Source organism: Martes martes, assembly GCF_963455335.1.
Source record: "Martes martes genome assembly, chromosome: 6".
In the NCBI taxonomy this organism is placed as follows: domain Eukaryota; kingdom Metazoa; phylum Chordata; class Mammalia; order Carnivora; family Mustelidae; genus Martes; species Martes martes.
The window spans coordinates 81,053,175-81,070,455 of NC_137893.1; the positions used below are offsets into that span (position 1 = coordinate 81,053,175).

Sequence of the window (17,281 nt, forward strand, 5' to 3'; positions counted from 1 at the left end):
AAAATTTTTCTTTCTATCCATCCCCCCTCTTTTATCCATACTTTAAAGATATGGGTACTCGGAATATATTCCATTTCTACCTTTTTAAAATGTTCTTTCTGGAATACTTTTCTACCTTTCTCCATTCCTACCAGAATCCTCCTCATTTTCAAAGTCTATCTCAAAAGCCACCTCCCCCGTAAAACCTTTTTCCTTATTCTTCTAGTGCTGTCTTCATTTATCCCTCAACCTCCCTATACTTTGTACTTACGATGACTTTTCTTAGGTGCCTGGGTGGCTCAGTCAGTTAAGCATCTTCCTTTGGCTCAGGTCGTGAACCCGGGTTTCTGGGATTGAGTTCTGCATCGGGCTTGGTGGGGAGTCTGCTTCTCTCTCTCCCTCTGCCCTTTCCCCCTACTCAGTCTCTCTCTCTCTCTCTAATAAATACAATCTTTAAAAAAAAAAAAAAAAGATGACTTTTCTTTGGCTACTGTATTATATGGTGTCCTGTATATAATTATCTGAGGATTTTTCTTATGCTTCTGATAGAATTTGAGTTTTTAAAGGATAGTGCTAGAGTCTGTCATCTTTGAAATACCCAACACATGATAAAATGCTGTTTATGTAATTTTTGAATTTTAGCTTCACCTTTTGGTGAAATATCAGTTCTTCAAGGTCTAGTTCAAATTCATTTGTATAAAACTTCCCTTAGCTACCGTATAGTACAACTATCTTAGCACTTACACAGTTTTCATTGTCTTTTTTTGTGTGATACTTCACTAAACTGGTGGGGACTTGACTTTATCAACTGTTGAATCCCAGTACACAATTCCTAACATGTGCTTAGTAAATATTTGTTGAATAAGTAGAAAAATAATGTTTCTTTACTTTCACATTACTTTATTGGTATCTCTTTTGGCACTTACCACATTCTAATTTACTTGAGGAAATATTTATATTTTCTGACTGCCTTCTGTAATGCTGCAAGGGAAACAGGAAAGATCTCATCTGAAGTCCTTACAAAGCCTCACTCATGGAAACAAGAATACATTCGTTCAATCAGCAATTATTTTTTTGAGCTCTTATTTTATGCCAGTGATTATTCTAGGAAATAGGGATGTAAGAGCAACTAAGGTGGGCAAAAATTTCTGCTTTCATGGACCTTACTTTCTAGTTAGAGGAAACCCTCTATTAATACTTACCAAGTTTTTGGGGCACCTGGGTGGCTCAGTGGATTAAAGCCTCTGCCTTCGGCTTGGGTCGTGATCCCAGGGTCCTGGGATCGAGCCCCGCATCGGGCTCTCTGCTCAGCAGGGAGCCTACTTTCCTTCCTCTCTCTCTCTGCCGGCCTCTCTACCTACCTGTGATCTCTGTCTGTCAAATAAATAAATAAATAAAATCTTTAAAAAAAGAAAAAATACTTACCAAGTTTAATATTAGCTGGAAATGATCACCTGTGAAGAATTTTTTCTTTAGTTTTTATTTCCCTGGAACTTTCACTTCTATTTAAAGTACCACTGTGTCTCTAATTATACTTTATAACCAAAAAAGTTGCCTTTTGTTAAGCTTCTGTTTATGTGAAAGAAACTTAATGTATTTTATCTCTGTTTTTCAAAAAACAAAAACAAAAAACACTGCAAGGTAAGCTTTATTATTTCTGTTTTATAGATAGGAAGACTGAGGCATGGCACTGGTAAGCAAATCAACTTGATTTAATCATGGCATATAACTAGGAAATAGGGGAGCTGGAATTCATGCCAAGGTCTGTCTGTTGCTAAAGCCTAGATATACTCTGTACTCTACCTTATTTCCAATTTCTTCCCATTTTTTCAAGACAAGTAAACATTTATCTTTTTTTTTTCCTCTTTCCTGATAGCCACAATATGAGAACAGTTCACTCCAGACTCCATTTTCCGATCAGTCAGTGTCCCATTCCCAGCAAGAGGAACTTGAGCAAAAGCTTGCGTCTACTGAGAAGGAGGTTTTGCAGCTCAATCAGTTTCTCAAACAAAGAATAAGCCAATTTAGTGAAGAGAAGAAGAAACTGGAGGAAAAGGTAGGTATTTTTAATAAAGTTGAATTAGGTCAATAACAGCCCTTCAACATATAATTATTCATCATCTGCTGTATTTCAGGTGTGTGTTATAGTAGGTTGTACATTTATATTGAAATGATTAATTTTACAGTAACTTTTGAGAAAACCTGTGCTGTTCACAAAAATCTGGGGATTTTCTTGAGAGATTAAAAATACCACAGTACAATGGAATACTATGCAGCCATCAAAAGAAATGAAATCCTGCCATTTGCAATGATGTGGATGGAACTAGAGGGTATTATGCTTAGCGAAATAAGTCAATTGGAGAAAGATAACTATCATATGATCTCCCTGATAAGAGGAAGTGGAGATGCAACATGGGGGGTTGGGGGGTAGGAAAAGAATAAATGAAACAAGATGGGATCGGGAGGGAGATAAACCATAAGAGACTCTTAATCTCACAAAACAAACTGAGGGTTGCTGGGGGGAGGGGGGTCGGGAGAGGGTGGTGGGGTTATGGACATTGGGGAGTGTATGTGCTATGGTGAGTGCTGTGAAGTGTGTAAACCTGGCGATTCACAGACCTGTGCCCCTGGGGCTAATAATACATTATATGTTTATAAAAAAATTAAAAATTAAAAAAAAATACCACAATATATCTTGCTAATGAACAGTGAAACCTTTCTTGAGTTAGTTGCCTAAACTGAGATGTGACACAAATAACTATTTTTCTTTTCTTTTTGGGTTCAGTTTCTTTGTCCTGTTGGGTATAAAGGATTGGTATAAATAAAGATGGTACTTTTTTTTTATAAGCACATGACTTCATGTTATTTAAGCTGCAGCCCCTGATTCTGAACAAGTGGTGAAAAGCCAAATATCTATATGTATGTAATATATCTGTATATTTATTTGACCTTTCTGCCTTTATTAAAGTATTTATATACTTCATCTCATTCCATTATAGTATCATTAAAGAATAAGTAGATTATCTACTAGCCCTAATTTACTAAAGAAGCATAGATCCTTAAGCTGCTAACTTAGTTGCAGAACTGGTTTTAGATTTCTCTTTTGATATACCCAGCTTATTATTCTATTAACTGAACCTTCCATTCAAGTGATCTTGAAAAAGTTACCATGATTTCTGCAGGCACGTTTGGAACTGTTAATAGAGAACTCATTTGACATTTTTGTGTGAGAGTGTGTGTGTGTGTGTGTGTGTGTGTGTATTTGTGTATTTGTGTGTTTGTGTGTGTGTACACATATATATATACATATATGTGTGTGTGTGAATTAAAATTTTGATCTTCCAAAAACTGACAAATATTTTACATGATTTCTCTTTCTCAGCTATATGGTGTATTTTATCTTGGTTAACTTAAAAGTAACTTAAGTACCTGTTTCTTGTTTCTTTTCTATATTTTGGGGGCTTCGTACAATACCATAATCTGCAGGGAGCTAAGGAAATATTGGTTATATAGATGTAGGAGGGATTAAAATATTTTCTGACCTGATATTTGTTAATTAAAAGATTGTGTGAAAATGAATGATGATTCAGGGGTGCTTGGCTGGCTCAGTCAGTAGAGCATGCTGCTCTTGATCTCAGGGTCATAAGTTCAAGCTGTACGTTGATGTGGAGCCTTCTTTTAAGAAAAAAAAAAGAAAATTGTGATGATTCAGTGGATACAATTTTTAAAATATATTTTTATGTTTCAGCTAAAGTCTTCTCATCTTTTATTACTTTTGGTGTCCATTGCTTAATAAAATCAATTTATATACTCACTACATATTTGACAGTTTCTACTTGGATATCTTAAGAATATTTCAAAGTGTTCATCCAAAGCATAATTCTTAATTTGCCTTCTGAGTGTCTTCTTCTTCTTAAAACAAAACAAGATTTCTTCATTGTTCATTACTCTAAATTCAGTTATTCATGCTAGAAATTTTACTAACACTGATTAAGCCTGTCTCCTAAATATGTAATAGAATCCAGACTGGTCTAAGTTATCATATCTTGGCAAAGCTTTTGTCGTCTCTGAATCCAGTCTTACCCTGCCTGTCTGCTTTCCCTCTATCTCTATCACCTTTTTTTTTTTTGTTATTATTGCAATTTCATGTATTTTTTATTACATTTTGAATAATCAAAGCCTAATTTATATGTAGTCAAATGTATAGATCTTAGGTGTTCAGTTTTGTTTTACTAATAGTATATAGCAATATAACTGCTATCCAAAATAAGACACAAAGCATCTCAATCATCTGGGGTGCCTGGCTGGCTCATTCGGTAGAGCAGGTTACTCTTAATCTCAGGGTCATGAGTTTGAGCCCCATGGTGGGCATAGAGTTTACTTAAAAGAACAAAACACTTCAGTCACCCAAGAAGTTGCCTTGTACTTTCTAGTCCAGTCTTCTTCCTCTTTCTGAAACACTGTTATCACCATAGATTAGTTTTGAGTCTTCTTGGACTCCCTATAAATGAAGTCATACTGTGTATATTCTTTTGTGTTGGTCTTCTTTCACTTAATATCTTTGAGATTTATTCACATTGTTGAATGTATTCTTATCTACTACTGAGTTGCATTCCCATTATATAGATCACAATGTATCTGCTCTCCTATTAATGGATATTTGGATTGTTTGCATTTTGGGGAAATTATGAGTAAGGTTGCTGTGAACATTCTTAATACCAGACAGTTTTTCATTTCTGCTGAATAAATTCCTAAATGTGGAATTTCTGAGTCCTACATTTCATATGTAAATAAGTAAATATAAGTAGATACTTAACTTACAAGAAACTACGTGAATTCCGTACACTTAGTGACCTTTCTGAGTTGGCTATGTGGGTTGGGGCATCCTGAGCCAGTTGTCCTGTGCTGAGATGCTTCCAAGCCTTATTAAAAACACTTAGATCCTCATGAAGCCCAACTATACCCAAGTGCACCAAAAGATCTGGGTAGGAGTGAGGTTGATGGGCTTCATCGTTAATAAAATCAGGAGTGTTGATAAAAGAAGTAAAACTTTGAAATCTTCAACTCCTGCACCTGCTTATGATCAATAACCAGCTCTACCAGGAGTACACATCAGATGGAACGTCACCCTGGCTGTAAATTTCAGTCGGCTCTGTTAGATGGGAATGTGGCACATCACAGTACACTTGTGGAAGTGCTGTTTCGTTTGTGGTATGAATAAATGTACCTGTGAGATGCAAGAAAGAAAAGGAAGAAAGAAACCTGAGTTCTCCTAGTGTTTGTACCCTGTAACACTTCCAATATCAGCGTATGAGAGTTCCAGTTATTCCCCAGCCTCCTGGCCATTCTTCCTAGTGTGGAGGACTGAACTTTTTAAAAGAAAGACCCAGTCATTTCACTTACATTACCCAGCATGCCATCTGAGTGTTATCTTTAAAAATGGGAATCAAATTCTTCCCATAGCCAAAAAGATCCTGCCTAATTATATAGCCCTAGGCTCTGTCAGTCTCCCCTTAGTGCACTGAGTCACAGTGTGGTGCTTATAGCTGCTCAGACAGGTCATGGTTTGTTTCTGGTCTCAGAGTCTTCACACAGAGTTTCCTCTTTGCCTGGTAAATACTTGTCTTCTCCCACTATTCAGTCACCTATTTATTTTGTCAAGTCTCATCTTAAATATCTTCCTCCTCCAACTCCTCCTTTCCTATGTTTAGAGCATTTCTTGTTTGTTTTTTCAGTGCTTACCACGATTTTGAGTAATCATTATGTTTTAGTTTTTCTCTGTAAGCTCCAGTATGGCAGGGGTGTATCAGTTTGTCACTGTAGCATATGTAGCACCGGCCCTGGTGCCTGGCATATGGAATGAATGAATGGATGGATGGATGCTTTCAAGTGATTTTTGCCAAGAGGGAAGAAAAGAGTGAGATAAGCCCAGCAAAGGACTATGAAAGAGTAAGTAGAAATAATCAAAGATGTCAGAGGAGTGCATGATAGAGCAAATTCCTGAGATAAATAGGGAAAGGTTGATTACAGATGCCAAGATGGAGGAATTAGTTTTGGAAAAGGGGAATAGTCTCTCTGTGGAGTGAGGCAGTTGAGAATGGAAATATGTAGAACAGAAAAATTAAGAAGGAGGGTTGGTGTAGTTGGTTTAGTTGGTTGAGTTTGTGTCAGAGGCCATGGAGATGATTTGAATTCTTGAAGGGAGTATAGATGCTAGTAAATAGACTCATGGGTAATGCATCAACTGACCAGCATGTTAGACCCACAAGAGATTGGATTGCATTGTTTCCTTCTGCATTTCCTTTCTGTTATCCTGATCAAGACTGATACTACAACAGGAAAACATTTAATGTGATAACAGCAACAATGGAAGTTACTCTTTGATAAATTCTTTCTTGTATATACCAGACAGCATGTTAAGGTATATTCAGTACATTTTCTCATTTAATATTAACTAATCTTCACAAAAACCCTAAGGCATAAATCCCATATCCCCACTTTTAAAAATGAGCTCATTGAAGCTTGGAGAAGAGTTGAGTAATTTGTCCAGTTGCATGTAAGTAGAAACTGTTGAAAAGCTAGGAGTGAAATTAAAGACAGTTGTTTTTTTTTTTTTTAAGACAGTTTAACTCTACAGCCAATGCTTTTTGCTTCTGATAATAATAATTTACTTAAAAAAAAAACTTGGAGGAGAACATTTCCTCAGTAATCTGTTTTGTTCTAATTGTTGTATTTAAGATGAAGAAAAATATATTCATTTGTAAACCTTTTCTGAAAACAGAGCCATCCTGTTACCTTCTAGGAATAATCTCAGTACTAAATGGTATCTCTTTGAAAGGAAAAAAACCTAACCTTTTATAAATAGAATAGGGAAGATTTATTAGTGATGCCTCATTTGCCTAGAGGTAATTACTGGAGTTAATTTTATATGTTGATTTAATCAACATATAAAACTTGAAAGTTAAACACACACACACACACACACACACACACACACACACACAGAGCTTTTCTTCTGCAAAGGGCTTAAAAAAAAAAAAAAAACAAACCCAAGACCAGTGATCTTGTTGACCAGTATCAACAAGTAGCATAAATAGTATCCAGTAGGAGGCTGTTGGCAGAGATTAGTGATCAAAGACAGCAAGCCTGACCTGACAGCAGAAAAGACAGTTGACCAGCCACAGATAAAGAAGAAAACAAGGACATCTTTGAGTAATAGAAGACATCATGACCAACCTATTCCATTGGCTGCTTTTTGAGGACATCATTGTATCACATTTAAGACACTTAAAGAAATAAAATAAATTAGGGAGCCTTTAGTAAAAATAGGCTGATTAGTTATTTCTGTAACTTATAGGGTCATTTGCTAAGGCAGGAACAGGCTTTGTCAATGGGGAATTCAGGCACAGGTGGCTGCTAGAGTATAGAAATCAGGTTATGTGCAGTGTGGAAGAATTGAAAGAATGTTGACTTTTCAATCAGATGATTTATATCTAAATCTTACCTCTGTCTCAGTGACTTGTGGTTAAGTTACTAATGATCTCTGGACCTCATATTCAAAAAAGGAATTACATATCTTTTTCAGAAAAAGTCTTTTCACGTCCTCTGCTTAGTTTGTAATCATATTATTTGTTTTTTGATGTTGAGTTGTATAAGTTCTTTGTGTATTTGGATATTAATTCCTTATTAGGTGTAGCATTTACAACAGACATATGAAAAAATGCTAAATATCACTAATCATCAGGGAAATTCAAATCAAAACCACAATGAGATATCACCCTACACCTGTCAGAATAGTTAAAATCAAAAATGTAAGAAACAACAAGTGATGGTGAGGAACACTTGTGCACTATTGGTAAGAAGGCAAATTGGTGCAGCCACTGTGGAAAACAGTATGAAGGCTCCTTAAAAAACTAAAAATAGAATTACCATACAATCCAGTAATTCCACTACTGGGTATTTACCCAAAGAAAATGAAAACACTAATTCAAAAAGGTATATGCACTCCTGTGTTTATTGTAGCATTATTTACAATAGCCAAGATACGGAAGCAGCCCAAGTGTTTATTGATAAATGAATGGATAAAGAAGATGTGGTGTATATAAATGCCACCAAATATTACTCAAATGTAAAAAAGAATGAGATCTTGCTGTTTACAATAACACAGATGAACATGGGGATTATAATGCTAAGTGAAATAAGTCAGAGAAAAACAAATCCCATATGATTTCACTTATATGTGGAATTTAAGAAACAAAACAAATGAACAAAAAAGAAAAAAGAAAGAAACCAAAAAACAGACTCTGAGATACAGAGACCAAACTAGTGGTTACCACAGAGGCTGGGGGGTGAGGGACGGTGGTAAAATAGATAAAGGGGATCGAGAGTACACTTATTTTGATGAGCACTGAGTAATGTATACAATGTTTGAATTATTATACTGTACACCTGAAACTAAGATAACACTGTATGTTAATTATACCTCAGTGAAAAAAGAGAGAAAAAGGGAATTGTATTATGTGGTCTTTCAGGTCATTATAATCGTCAGGAGTCTGTGAGTTCCATTAGATCACAAATTGTCACACCAGCACACTGGCCTTTAATCCTGAGAAATCCCCTATAAATAATGGGATTTGTCAGTTTTACCAGGGTTGCTCCTTACCCAAGGTAATAACTGGATCCTAATGTTATTGATGGAATGAATAGATAAAAGGAGATGTGGTTTATTTTTCTAATTGAAGTTGTTTTAATAAAAGTTGTTATATTAGACTTGGAAAGAAATTAGGTAAGGTGTGAAAGAAACTAGATTGTGCAAAGTGTTAGCTTTGATAAAATTTGGGAGAGCAAACCATTATACTGCCAATTACTGGCACTTATTTCCCTGGTGTATGTGGGAAAAGACTGTAAAAATATTTTAGAACCCTGTGAGTTTCTAGATTTTAGAAGACTGGTAAGTTAAAGTGAATAAGAGTCTGGAGTTTACTTTTTAGGTAGCTATTTATGTACACATATTATTTATATTTGAGCTGAAATATTAAAGAACTTTGAATATGATATGAAATTTAAAGATAGTATTTTCCAAGTGGAAAGGTGAAAAAAAATACTACATAGGTCTGAGGTTCAGCCTAGAGAAATTGGGATTTATTAGAATCATATAGTGTGTGTATTCAATTAGATGTTCAATTAACATATTCCATCAATCCTAAAATGACATCGTTGGTACAGCACACCTTTATTATATGTAATATTGAGTAAGAAAATATGTTGCATGTTCAATTATGACATAATACCTTAACAGTAGTCTTCGCTTGAAGTATGCATTGGTCTCACTAGTGCCCTTATTTCTTCCCAAGTATCTGGTAATTTTGGTAAGTTCTCCTGGCTTTGATTGCATTTCTTGAGTACATGATAAGCAATTTCTTAGCAAATCAGTAACAAAACAGCTTTAGTAACTTGTAGGTATCTTCCTTTCTTAAGTCACATAAAATATTTGGATACAGCCTTGTAAGAAATAAGGAATTGGAATCCTCTCTCCAGAGATGAGTATTTGCTTCACTGATTTTTTAAAAATTATACCCTGTGGCTCTGTTTCTTTGTTTTTCTGGATACTCAATAACTGTTTTCAACACCAAATTATAATGTAGCATTTTTAAGGTAATTTAAACATCATTTAAACTCAGCACATAGTTGCAACATGTACATACTGTTGAAATTACAGAGGTGGGAATAGCTTTGATCAAGTTTGCACATGTGCTGGCAGTAAAAACTCTGTCATCATTTCTAGCCGGCCCACGGCAGTTTTATAAGATGCCATCAGTTGTAAAAGCAGACAAACACAAAACTCTTGATTCAGTGATACGAAAATTTGTAAAAATGTGAATCTTAGAATTGATGAATTAAAGTGAATCTTACTTGAGTTGGTGGTAGCCTTAACTATAACCTAGAACTATTGGTTTAGTTATTATTTTTTTAATGCCACAAAGCCCCTGAAGATTCATCATCTTTTTCCTTAGCTTAAAACCAGAGATAGATATATCAGTAGCCTGAAAAAGAAATGCCAGAAGGAATCCGAACAAAACAAAGAAAAGCAGAGAAGAATTGAGACCTTGGAAAAGTATCTGGCAGATCTTCCAACTCTTGATGATGTACAGAGTCAGAGTCTACAGGTAACATGAACTAAAATGCTAATTTTTAAATATCATGAAAGCCTACTACTTTCTTAAATTGACCCTTTGGAAATTTCATAATTTTTTTATAATTTAAAATTTTAGTTATATATTTGGCTAATTATATTAAATCTAAGTGTTTAATTGCTGTTTTGAGGATTAAACTTTAATTAGAAACTTTAAGCATGAGTTTATCTTTCTTATTAATTAATATATGATTACCTTCCTGAGAAACCTGTGTGTTAACTTTTTACTTAACGTTGTACTCTAAAAGGCAGTTTCTAAACCAGTCTGACAGCCCCATTCCAAACACACAGAGGTTCACCACAGTTCTGACTTTACCCAGTATTCTCTGTGATTCTCCACGGCTCAACAAGACTTTTTTTACTATCTTTCCAGATATTTGATTTGTTTTCTTCATTCTTCTTAACCTTTCCATAAATTCTTAAACTTTATCCTGTGGTCTCCACTCCTCTGACCTCTTCTGGCCATTTGTCTTTCTTAACAATACCTCACCTGAGTCTTTCTACAACTCTGGTCAAGCCAGTCTTCTTGAAATCTTATTTACAAATCTATTAAACCTGTTCTTTAGTCTTTTTCAGTTTTTCTCGTCATGAAATTCTCAACCTAAGCATAGTTGACATTTAAGGGTGGATAATTTTGTTTTTGGATTCTGTCCTGTGCATTAAAGGCTGCTTAACAGCATTTCTGGCCTCTACCTACTAGATGCCAAAGCACTGCTCCTACCCTCTTTCCTCCCCAAAACCAAAAATGTCTATAAACATTTCCAAGTATCTCCTGGGGTTGGGGGGGATCACTGTCAGTTGAGAATCATTGGTTTAATCTATAGAGTGTCATTATTGTACAGACTCTAGAACTAGAGTAGATTCTCTGTTTATATTAATTTATACATTGTAAGACTAAGAGAGGATAATGTCAGAAAAGAACTAAAGTACCACCACAGGAGTTTGTATGAGCAGCAGCAGAGAGGAATACAGATTTAAAAACATGTGTTCATATCACTTTATACCCATTAGGTTGATTAATATTAAAAAAAACAAACAAACCCCAGAAACCACTGGTGACAATGTAGAGAAATTAGAATCCTTCTATACTGTTGGTGGGAATGTAAAGTGGTATAGCCACTATGGAAAACTATTTCCTTTTTTTTTTTTTTTTTGAAAACTATTTCCTAAAAAAATTACCACCAACTTGCCTTCTGGGTATGTACCCAAAAGAATTGAAAGTGAAGTCTCAAACAGATGTTTGTACATGACATATGTTCATAATAATGTTATTCATAGTAGCCAAAAGGTGGAGGCAACCTAAGTTTCAACTGATGGGTGAATGGATAAAATGTCACATATGCATATAATTCAGATATAAAAAAGAATGAAATTCTGAAACATGGATAAGCCTAACTAAATACATTGTGCTAAGTGAAATAAGCCAAACACAAAAAGATAAATACTGTACGAAGTTCCTAGAGTAGTCAGATTCATAGAGACAGAGAGTCAATGTGTGGTTGCTGAAGGCTGAGGGCAGAGCTGGAAGGGGAGTTGCTAATGAGAATACAGTTTGTTTTGCAAGATGAAAAGAATACTGGTGATTAGTTGAACAACAATGTGAATGTACTTAAACAGTACAGAACTGTACATTTAAACATGGTTAAGATGGTAAACTTTATGTTATGCATATTTTACCATAATTAAAAATAAAAATTAAAAAATATCCCCAAATTGAGATTATTTACCTTTTTCTCTCTTTCTAGAAATTTTTTTTTCAAGATTTTATTTATTTATTTTAGAGAGTGAGAGAGGGAGCATGGTGGGTGAGGGACAGAGGGAAAAGAGAATATTAAGCAGATTCCACACTGAGTGCAGAGCCTGAGGCAGGGCTCTATCCCAGGATCCTGAGATCGTGACCTGACCTGAAACCAAGAGCCTATAGGTTGCTTAACTGACTGCACTACCCAGGCACACCCTGGTCTTCTAGCAATTTTTGACCCCATTTTTCTCTGTAATCTCATTCTCTTAGCTCTCATTACACACAAAGGAGGAAATAAAGTACCCTAGATAAAGTATAGTGTGATTTTTAACCACAAGCCTGTTAATAATAATTGAGAACACTAATAGTTTCTAGTAGAAACACCTTTAATATTCTATATGTTATGAATTTTCTCCTTAGCTTCAGGTTCTAGAAGAAAAAAATAAGAATTTGCAAGAGACTCTCCTAGATATGGAAAAAAAGCTTGAAGAGATCAAAAAGCAGTGTCAAGAAAAAGAGGCACAGCTAATATGCCAGAAGAAGAAAGAAAAGGAGTTGGTAACTACAGTTCAGAGGTAAGAAAACCTTCAGTAATTTTTTCTGCTTACTTTTGTTATTCCTATTTCTCATAAAGCATTTAATTTAAAAAGCAATAATATATAATTATTGCTATATTGTTATCTTAAAGATGTACTCTTTAGAACCGTAAGTATTATTTCATTGAAACAGATTGTATCAGCTGTGATTTCACATGTTAATGCAATATCTTGACATGTTGCCAAAGGTTTTAGATGAGAATAGTTAAAATCTACCCTCACCAAAAAAAAAAAAAAAAAAAACCACACACAAAAAAAACAAAAACAACCCACCAATTGAAAACTGAAAGTATTATCACAGTCCAATGGCTTTGCTTTGCAAAAAATAACGACAAATTCTAGATAACAAAAAGGGGCGGATACTCAAACTGAACTCCTTAATGTGATAGATTAAAGGGACATAACTGGCTCCCATTTTACCTGACTACAGAGCAACAGGTATGGCCATTTTGCCAAGTACCTTCCAAGTTTACTCATGTAACTTGCCTCATGGTCCTCTTCCCTTTTAAATTAATACAGTTAGAATGACAGGGAATATCACTTGTTAGTATATTTAGCTAATGTATTTAAGCTGGAAAATTAACACTGGATTTTTGAAAAACCTAGAGAACTATGTTGTATATGCATCTTTCATGTACTTTCTGTTTTATAAAACTTAAGCCTTAATAGATGATCAACTATTAATAGGTAAAACTATCGAGAAGAATAAGACAGTAAAGCAACAAAACTAAGAAATACACTCATCATGCTTTTACCAGTTGTGTTTAACTCCAATCAAAATCCATTTGATAATTCCATGTTAATATTGCTTTACTACTTTGAAAGTCTTAGATATGCCTGACCTACTTTTTTCCATAGATTTCAATACAGAAAACCTCTGATTCTGGAACAGTTTAGTCTTCGGTGTTTCTAATCTCAGCTGCAAAAAATTCATATACTTTTAATTTTACTTTTATTTTCACATTATTTTCTGCTTTCTTGTTCTTTAGTTTTCCTCTCCATAACTCTGCATCTTCTATTGTCTAGTCTCAAAACAGCTTCCTCACCTCCATTTACTCAACCATATATTCTTTTTCTTTGATCTTAGATAAAATGAGAAGAGGTAATGTATCTGTTCTGTTTTATGGGGCATTTTGATCACCAACTCACGCTGTGCCATTTTACGAATAGAATTGGAAACGCCTGAAAATAATTTGAATGTTTGTTTTGCTCCATTGTGTGCTTTTATGTTTAATATGATATTATACCTTCTCTTATATTTAGATTTTCTCTTTTATTGAGTTTTTAGAGAACATTGAGTCTAGTGCTATTGATTAGATATAATTAGTACAGTGCATTTCAGAATCCGTGTTCCATTTCTTTATCTCAACACTCTCTAAAATGATAGCATCCCGGAAAATTTCTCTTGATTTCAAATAGACATAAAGGACCAAAGAAGGTCTTCTATAACTCTCAGTACTTGTAAGGCTCTGGTGTCACCTGATCGTGTAGACTGGGGTGTTCAGTTTCCTCAGCTATATGAGAAAGAATTCCTTGGGTCCAGAATAACTTCAGATATATATGTGACCGTACATTACATCATTATGTTTATCTGTGCCTATGTAATATTTCTAAGTTAATTACTTTATGAATATATAAGAACTTCTGGTATTTAAAAATCAGATTAAAGTTTTCCATTAGAAATGAAAATGGAGGGCGCCTGGGTGGCTCAGTGGGTTAAAGCCTCTGCCTTTGGCTCAGGTCATGCTCTTGGGGTCCTGGGATCAAGCCCCACAGTGGGTTCTCTGCTCAGCAGGGAGCATGCTTCCCCACTCCCGCCTGCCTCTCTGCCTACTTGTGATCTCTCTCTGTCAAATAAATAAATAAAGTCTTTAAAAAAAAAAAGAAATGAAAATAGAGGTAAAATATGTGGATGGGGTCCCTAGTAATGCAATAGTGGGTACTTTCACTATTCAAGAGATTAATTTTCTAAGTGAGTATGCTTCAAAACATAAATGAAAATGTGTATGTGAAAGATTTGTTTGGTATTTCTTTCATGACAGTACATTGTTCCCTTCTCATAGCTGGTTCATTTTTTTTAAGACCTTAATAGTTTTAATGTAATTTATTTCTCTTAGAATATATAGAAGTAGTGACACTGAATTGAGAGAAAAACATGTATTCTCAAATGGAAATAATGTATTTTTCACTTTTAGACTGAAAAAGCAAAAACTTTTATGACAAGGAAAAACAAATTACAAAGCAGTACGCTGCATTCATAATACATAAAAAACCTTCTCCGGTGCTGTTTCTTATTAACATATTGGAAGCCCTTATTGTAACCATGTAAGACTGTCAGTTCTTTATCCAGAATCTAGATACGGCATTTCTTTAACTTCTTTTTTTTTGGAAGCGAGAGAGAGCACAGGAAAGCCATAATACTTGAAAGAAGAAAAATAATGAAAATAACAAAACTCCAACTGTAAGAAGTCTGTTTTAGTATTCAGCTTCTGAATATGATTATAAGCTTCCTAGGTATCTTTCTGTTTTGATTTTGGTCATTATTGTTAATGGTATAGTTCCTTTTAACCAAAACGTGACCGTCCTTTCTTTCTAAAGACTAACACCTTTTAGGGCGCCTGGGTGGCTCAGTCGTTAAGCGTCTGCCTTCGCCTCAGGGCATGATCCAAGGGTCCTGGGATGGAGCCCCGCATCGGGCTCCCTGCTCCGTGGGAAGCCTGCTTCTCCCTCTCCCAGTCCCCCTACTTCTGTTCCCTCTCTAGCTGTGTCTCTCTCTGTTAAATAAATAAATAAAATCTTTTTTAAAAGACTAACACCTTTTAATCTTTTATTCTTAGTGTACCAGAAGGGCTTCCTTTTGTTTCCTCTTTTGCATTGCAGTTCTGTGCTATGAATAACATGAGAATCTATTAGGTCAAGTAGTAAATAAATTGTTGCTCTTACTAATGAAGGAGAAATGTAATTCTACTGGTTTTAGCAACAGCTTCCTTATAAACAAACTTCTGCTGTGCTCAGAATGAAGCTAAAAGATTTGTGTTCTTATTCTTAGGTTCCCTAACACAATCTTCTTAATCAAGGAACTCTGCTTTGGGGGGAGAAGGAAAGAACAGGATTTAGATTGCTGAGCTCACATTAGGTTCATGGGGAACTTCATTAGGGCCTAAGAATGTCACACACTAAGTAACTTTTGATTCTGACCTCAAATCTGCCATTTCTGAAAAGATGATCAGCTTCTATTGTATTTCTTACTTGTATGAAATATAGGTACACAAGTGTATTCATGTATAGGCTCTCGGTCTCAATTTTTGCTTGATTAAAAAGTACTACCGACCCTAAGAAAGGTACTTCATTTATGTTGAAGTCATCTACCAAAATCAGCAACAGAGTGATTTTCTTTATCTAATTGTCTTTCTAAAATACACAGCTTGCAGCAAAAAGTAGAAAGATGCCTCGAAGATGGAATTCGCCTTCCCATGTTAGATGCAAAACAGCTTCAGAATGAAAATGATAACCTGAGAGAACAAAATGAGAATGCTAGTAAGGTCAGTTCATGTCTTTGATAATAAATGTGAAATCTGTATTATGTTGGATATGTGTGTATAAATATATGTTATAGCTATTTTATTTTATATTTTTGTTAATAATAGCTTAGTTTGAACTTTTTATTTGGAAAGAAAGTGACAGTTTAAGCAAATTTAAATAAATTTTCGTAAAAGCCATGCTAAGGAAATTACATTACTTCTTAACAAAAGAATATCTTTCCTTCCTAAATTATTCAGTGTCTGTTTCAAAGTTATTTTTATAAATTGCATAGAGTTTTATCAAGAACCAAAAGAAGACTTTTGCAGTTTTATGTGTGATCTAAATCATATGTCTATTTAAAGAATACTTGGTATGAATACTTTTATTTAAAAAAAAAAAACCTGATTTTTAAAAGATAAATTCATTATTTCTGTGCTTTTGTTTTCTTGAAATATTGGTACTTTTAAAAAGCAATGGCAAAAATTTTGATTCACCCTGATATATTTCCTGTGTTTTAGATAATAGACAGCCAACAAGATGAGATTGAAAGAATGATTTTAGAAATTCAGGTAAGGGATGTTTTGTGCATATTTTAATTTAGCTGTATGCTGATTTACTCTTAATGGCTACATAACCCCCCAAAATACTAAAGCATATATATATATATATATTTATATGAAAAGATTAATAGCACTTGAAGTGAAGTTGCAAATTCTTTAATATTAATCTTGTACTATTTTAGAATTAAACTGCTATTTGGTAAATCAATTATTCAAAAAATCTTGAAACATTGTTCTCTTTTCTGTACCTTGCTTGTTTTTAACTTGGTGTAGTTTACTGCTGGGGACACATTTGGTTAAGGTCAGCATTGATCTACTTATTAAAGACAATGGACTGTTTTTAGTCCATTGTGACTGACCAACACTCCTCCTAGTGATTCTCTTCTTTATTCTTTCTATATTCTCCAAGTATAACAGGTTGTTTTGTATTTGTGTTTTGAGCTCCTGCTTAGGTTCTTAGGAGGAGAGTTTGGTAGATCATATGCGTATCTAGAGCTTAAGAGTGTCTGATTCATAATCCACAATCAAAACCTGTGGATTAAATGTATTTTCATTTTTTATTAATTTTCCATTTATTAATGAGTACCTGCATGTGTGCAAGGCACTGTTTTTGGCACTGGGGATTCATCAGTAAGCAAAGCAAGTCTTTAGCCATTCTGTGGGATGAGATGGACAAAATGAAAATACCATG

The 17,281-nt window shown here is 34.6% G+C and overlaps 1 protein-coding gene across 1 annotated transcript in view; it reads left to right on the plus strand.

Moving 5' to 3' along the window:
* Nucleotides 1–17,281, plus strand: part of CEP85L (centrosomal protein 85L) — a 165,450-nt gene that overhangs the window by 123,417 nt on the left and 24,752 nt on the right. The window contains exons 6-10 of the mRNA XM_080805139.1: nt 1,856–2,035; nt 9,993–10,145; nt 12,333–12,487; nt 15,933–16,050; nt 16,549–16,599. Of these exons, the coding sequence (XP_080661265.1) occupies nt 1,856–2,035; nt 9,993–10,145; nt 12,333–12,487; nt 15,933–16,050; nt 16,549–16,599 (657 nt within the window). The remainder of the gene's footprint in view (nt 1–1,855; nt 2,036–9,992; nt 10,146–12,332; nt 12,488–15,932; nt 16,051–16,548; nt 16,600–17,281) is intronic.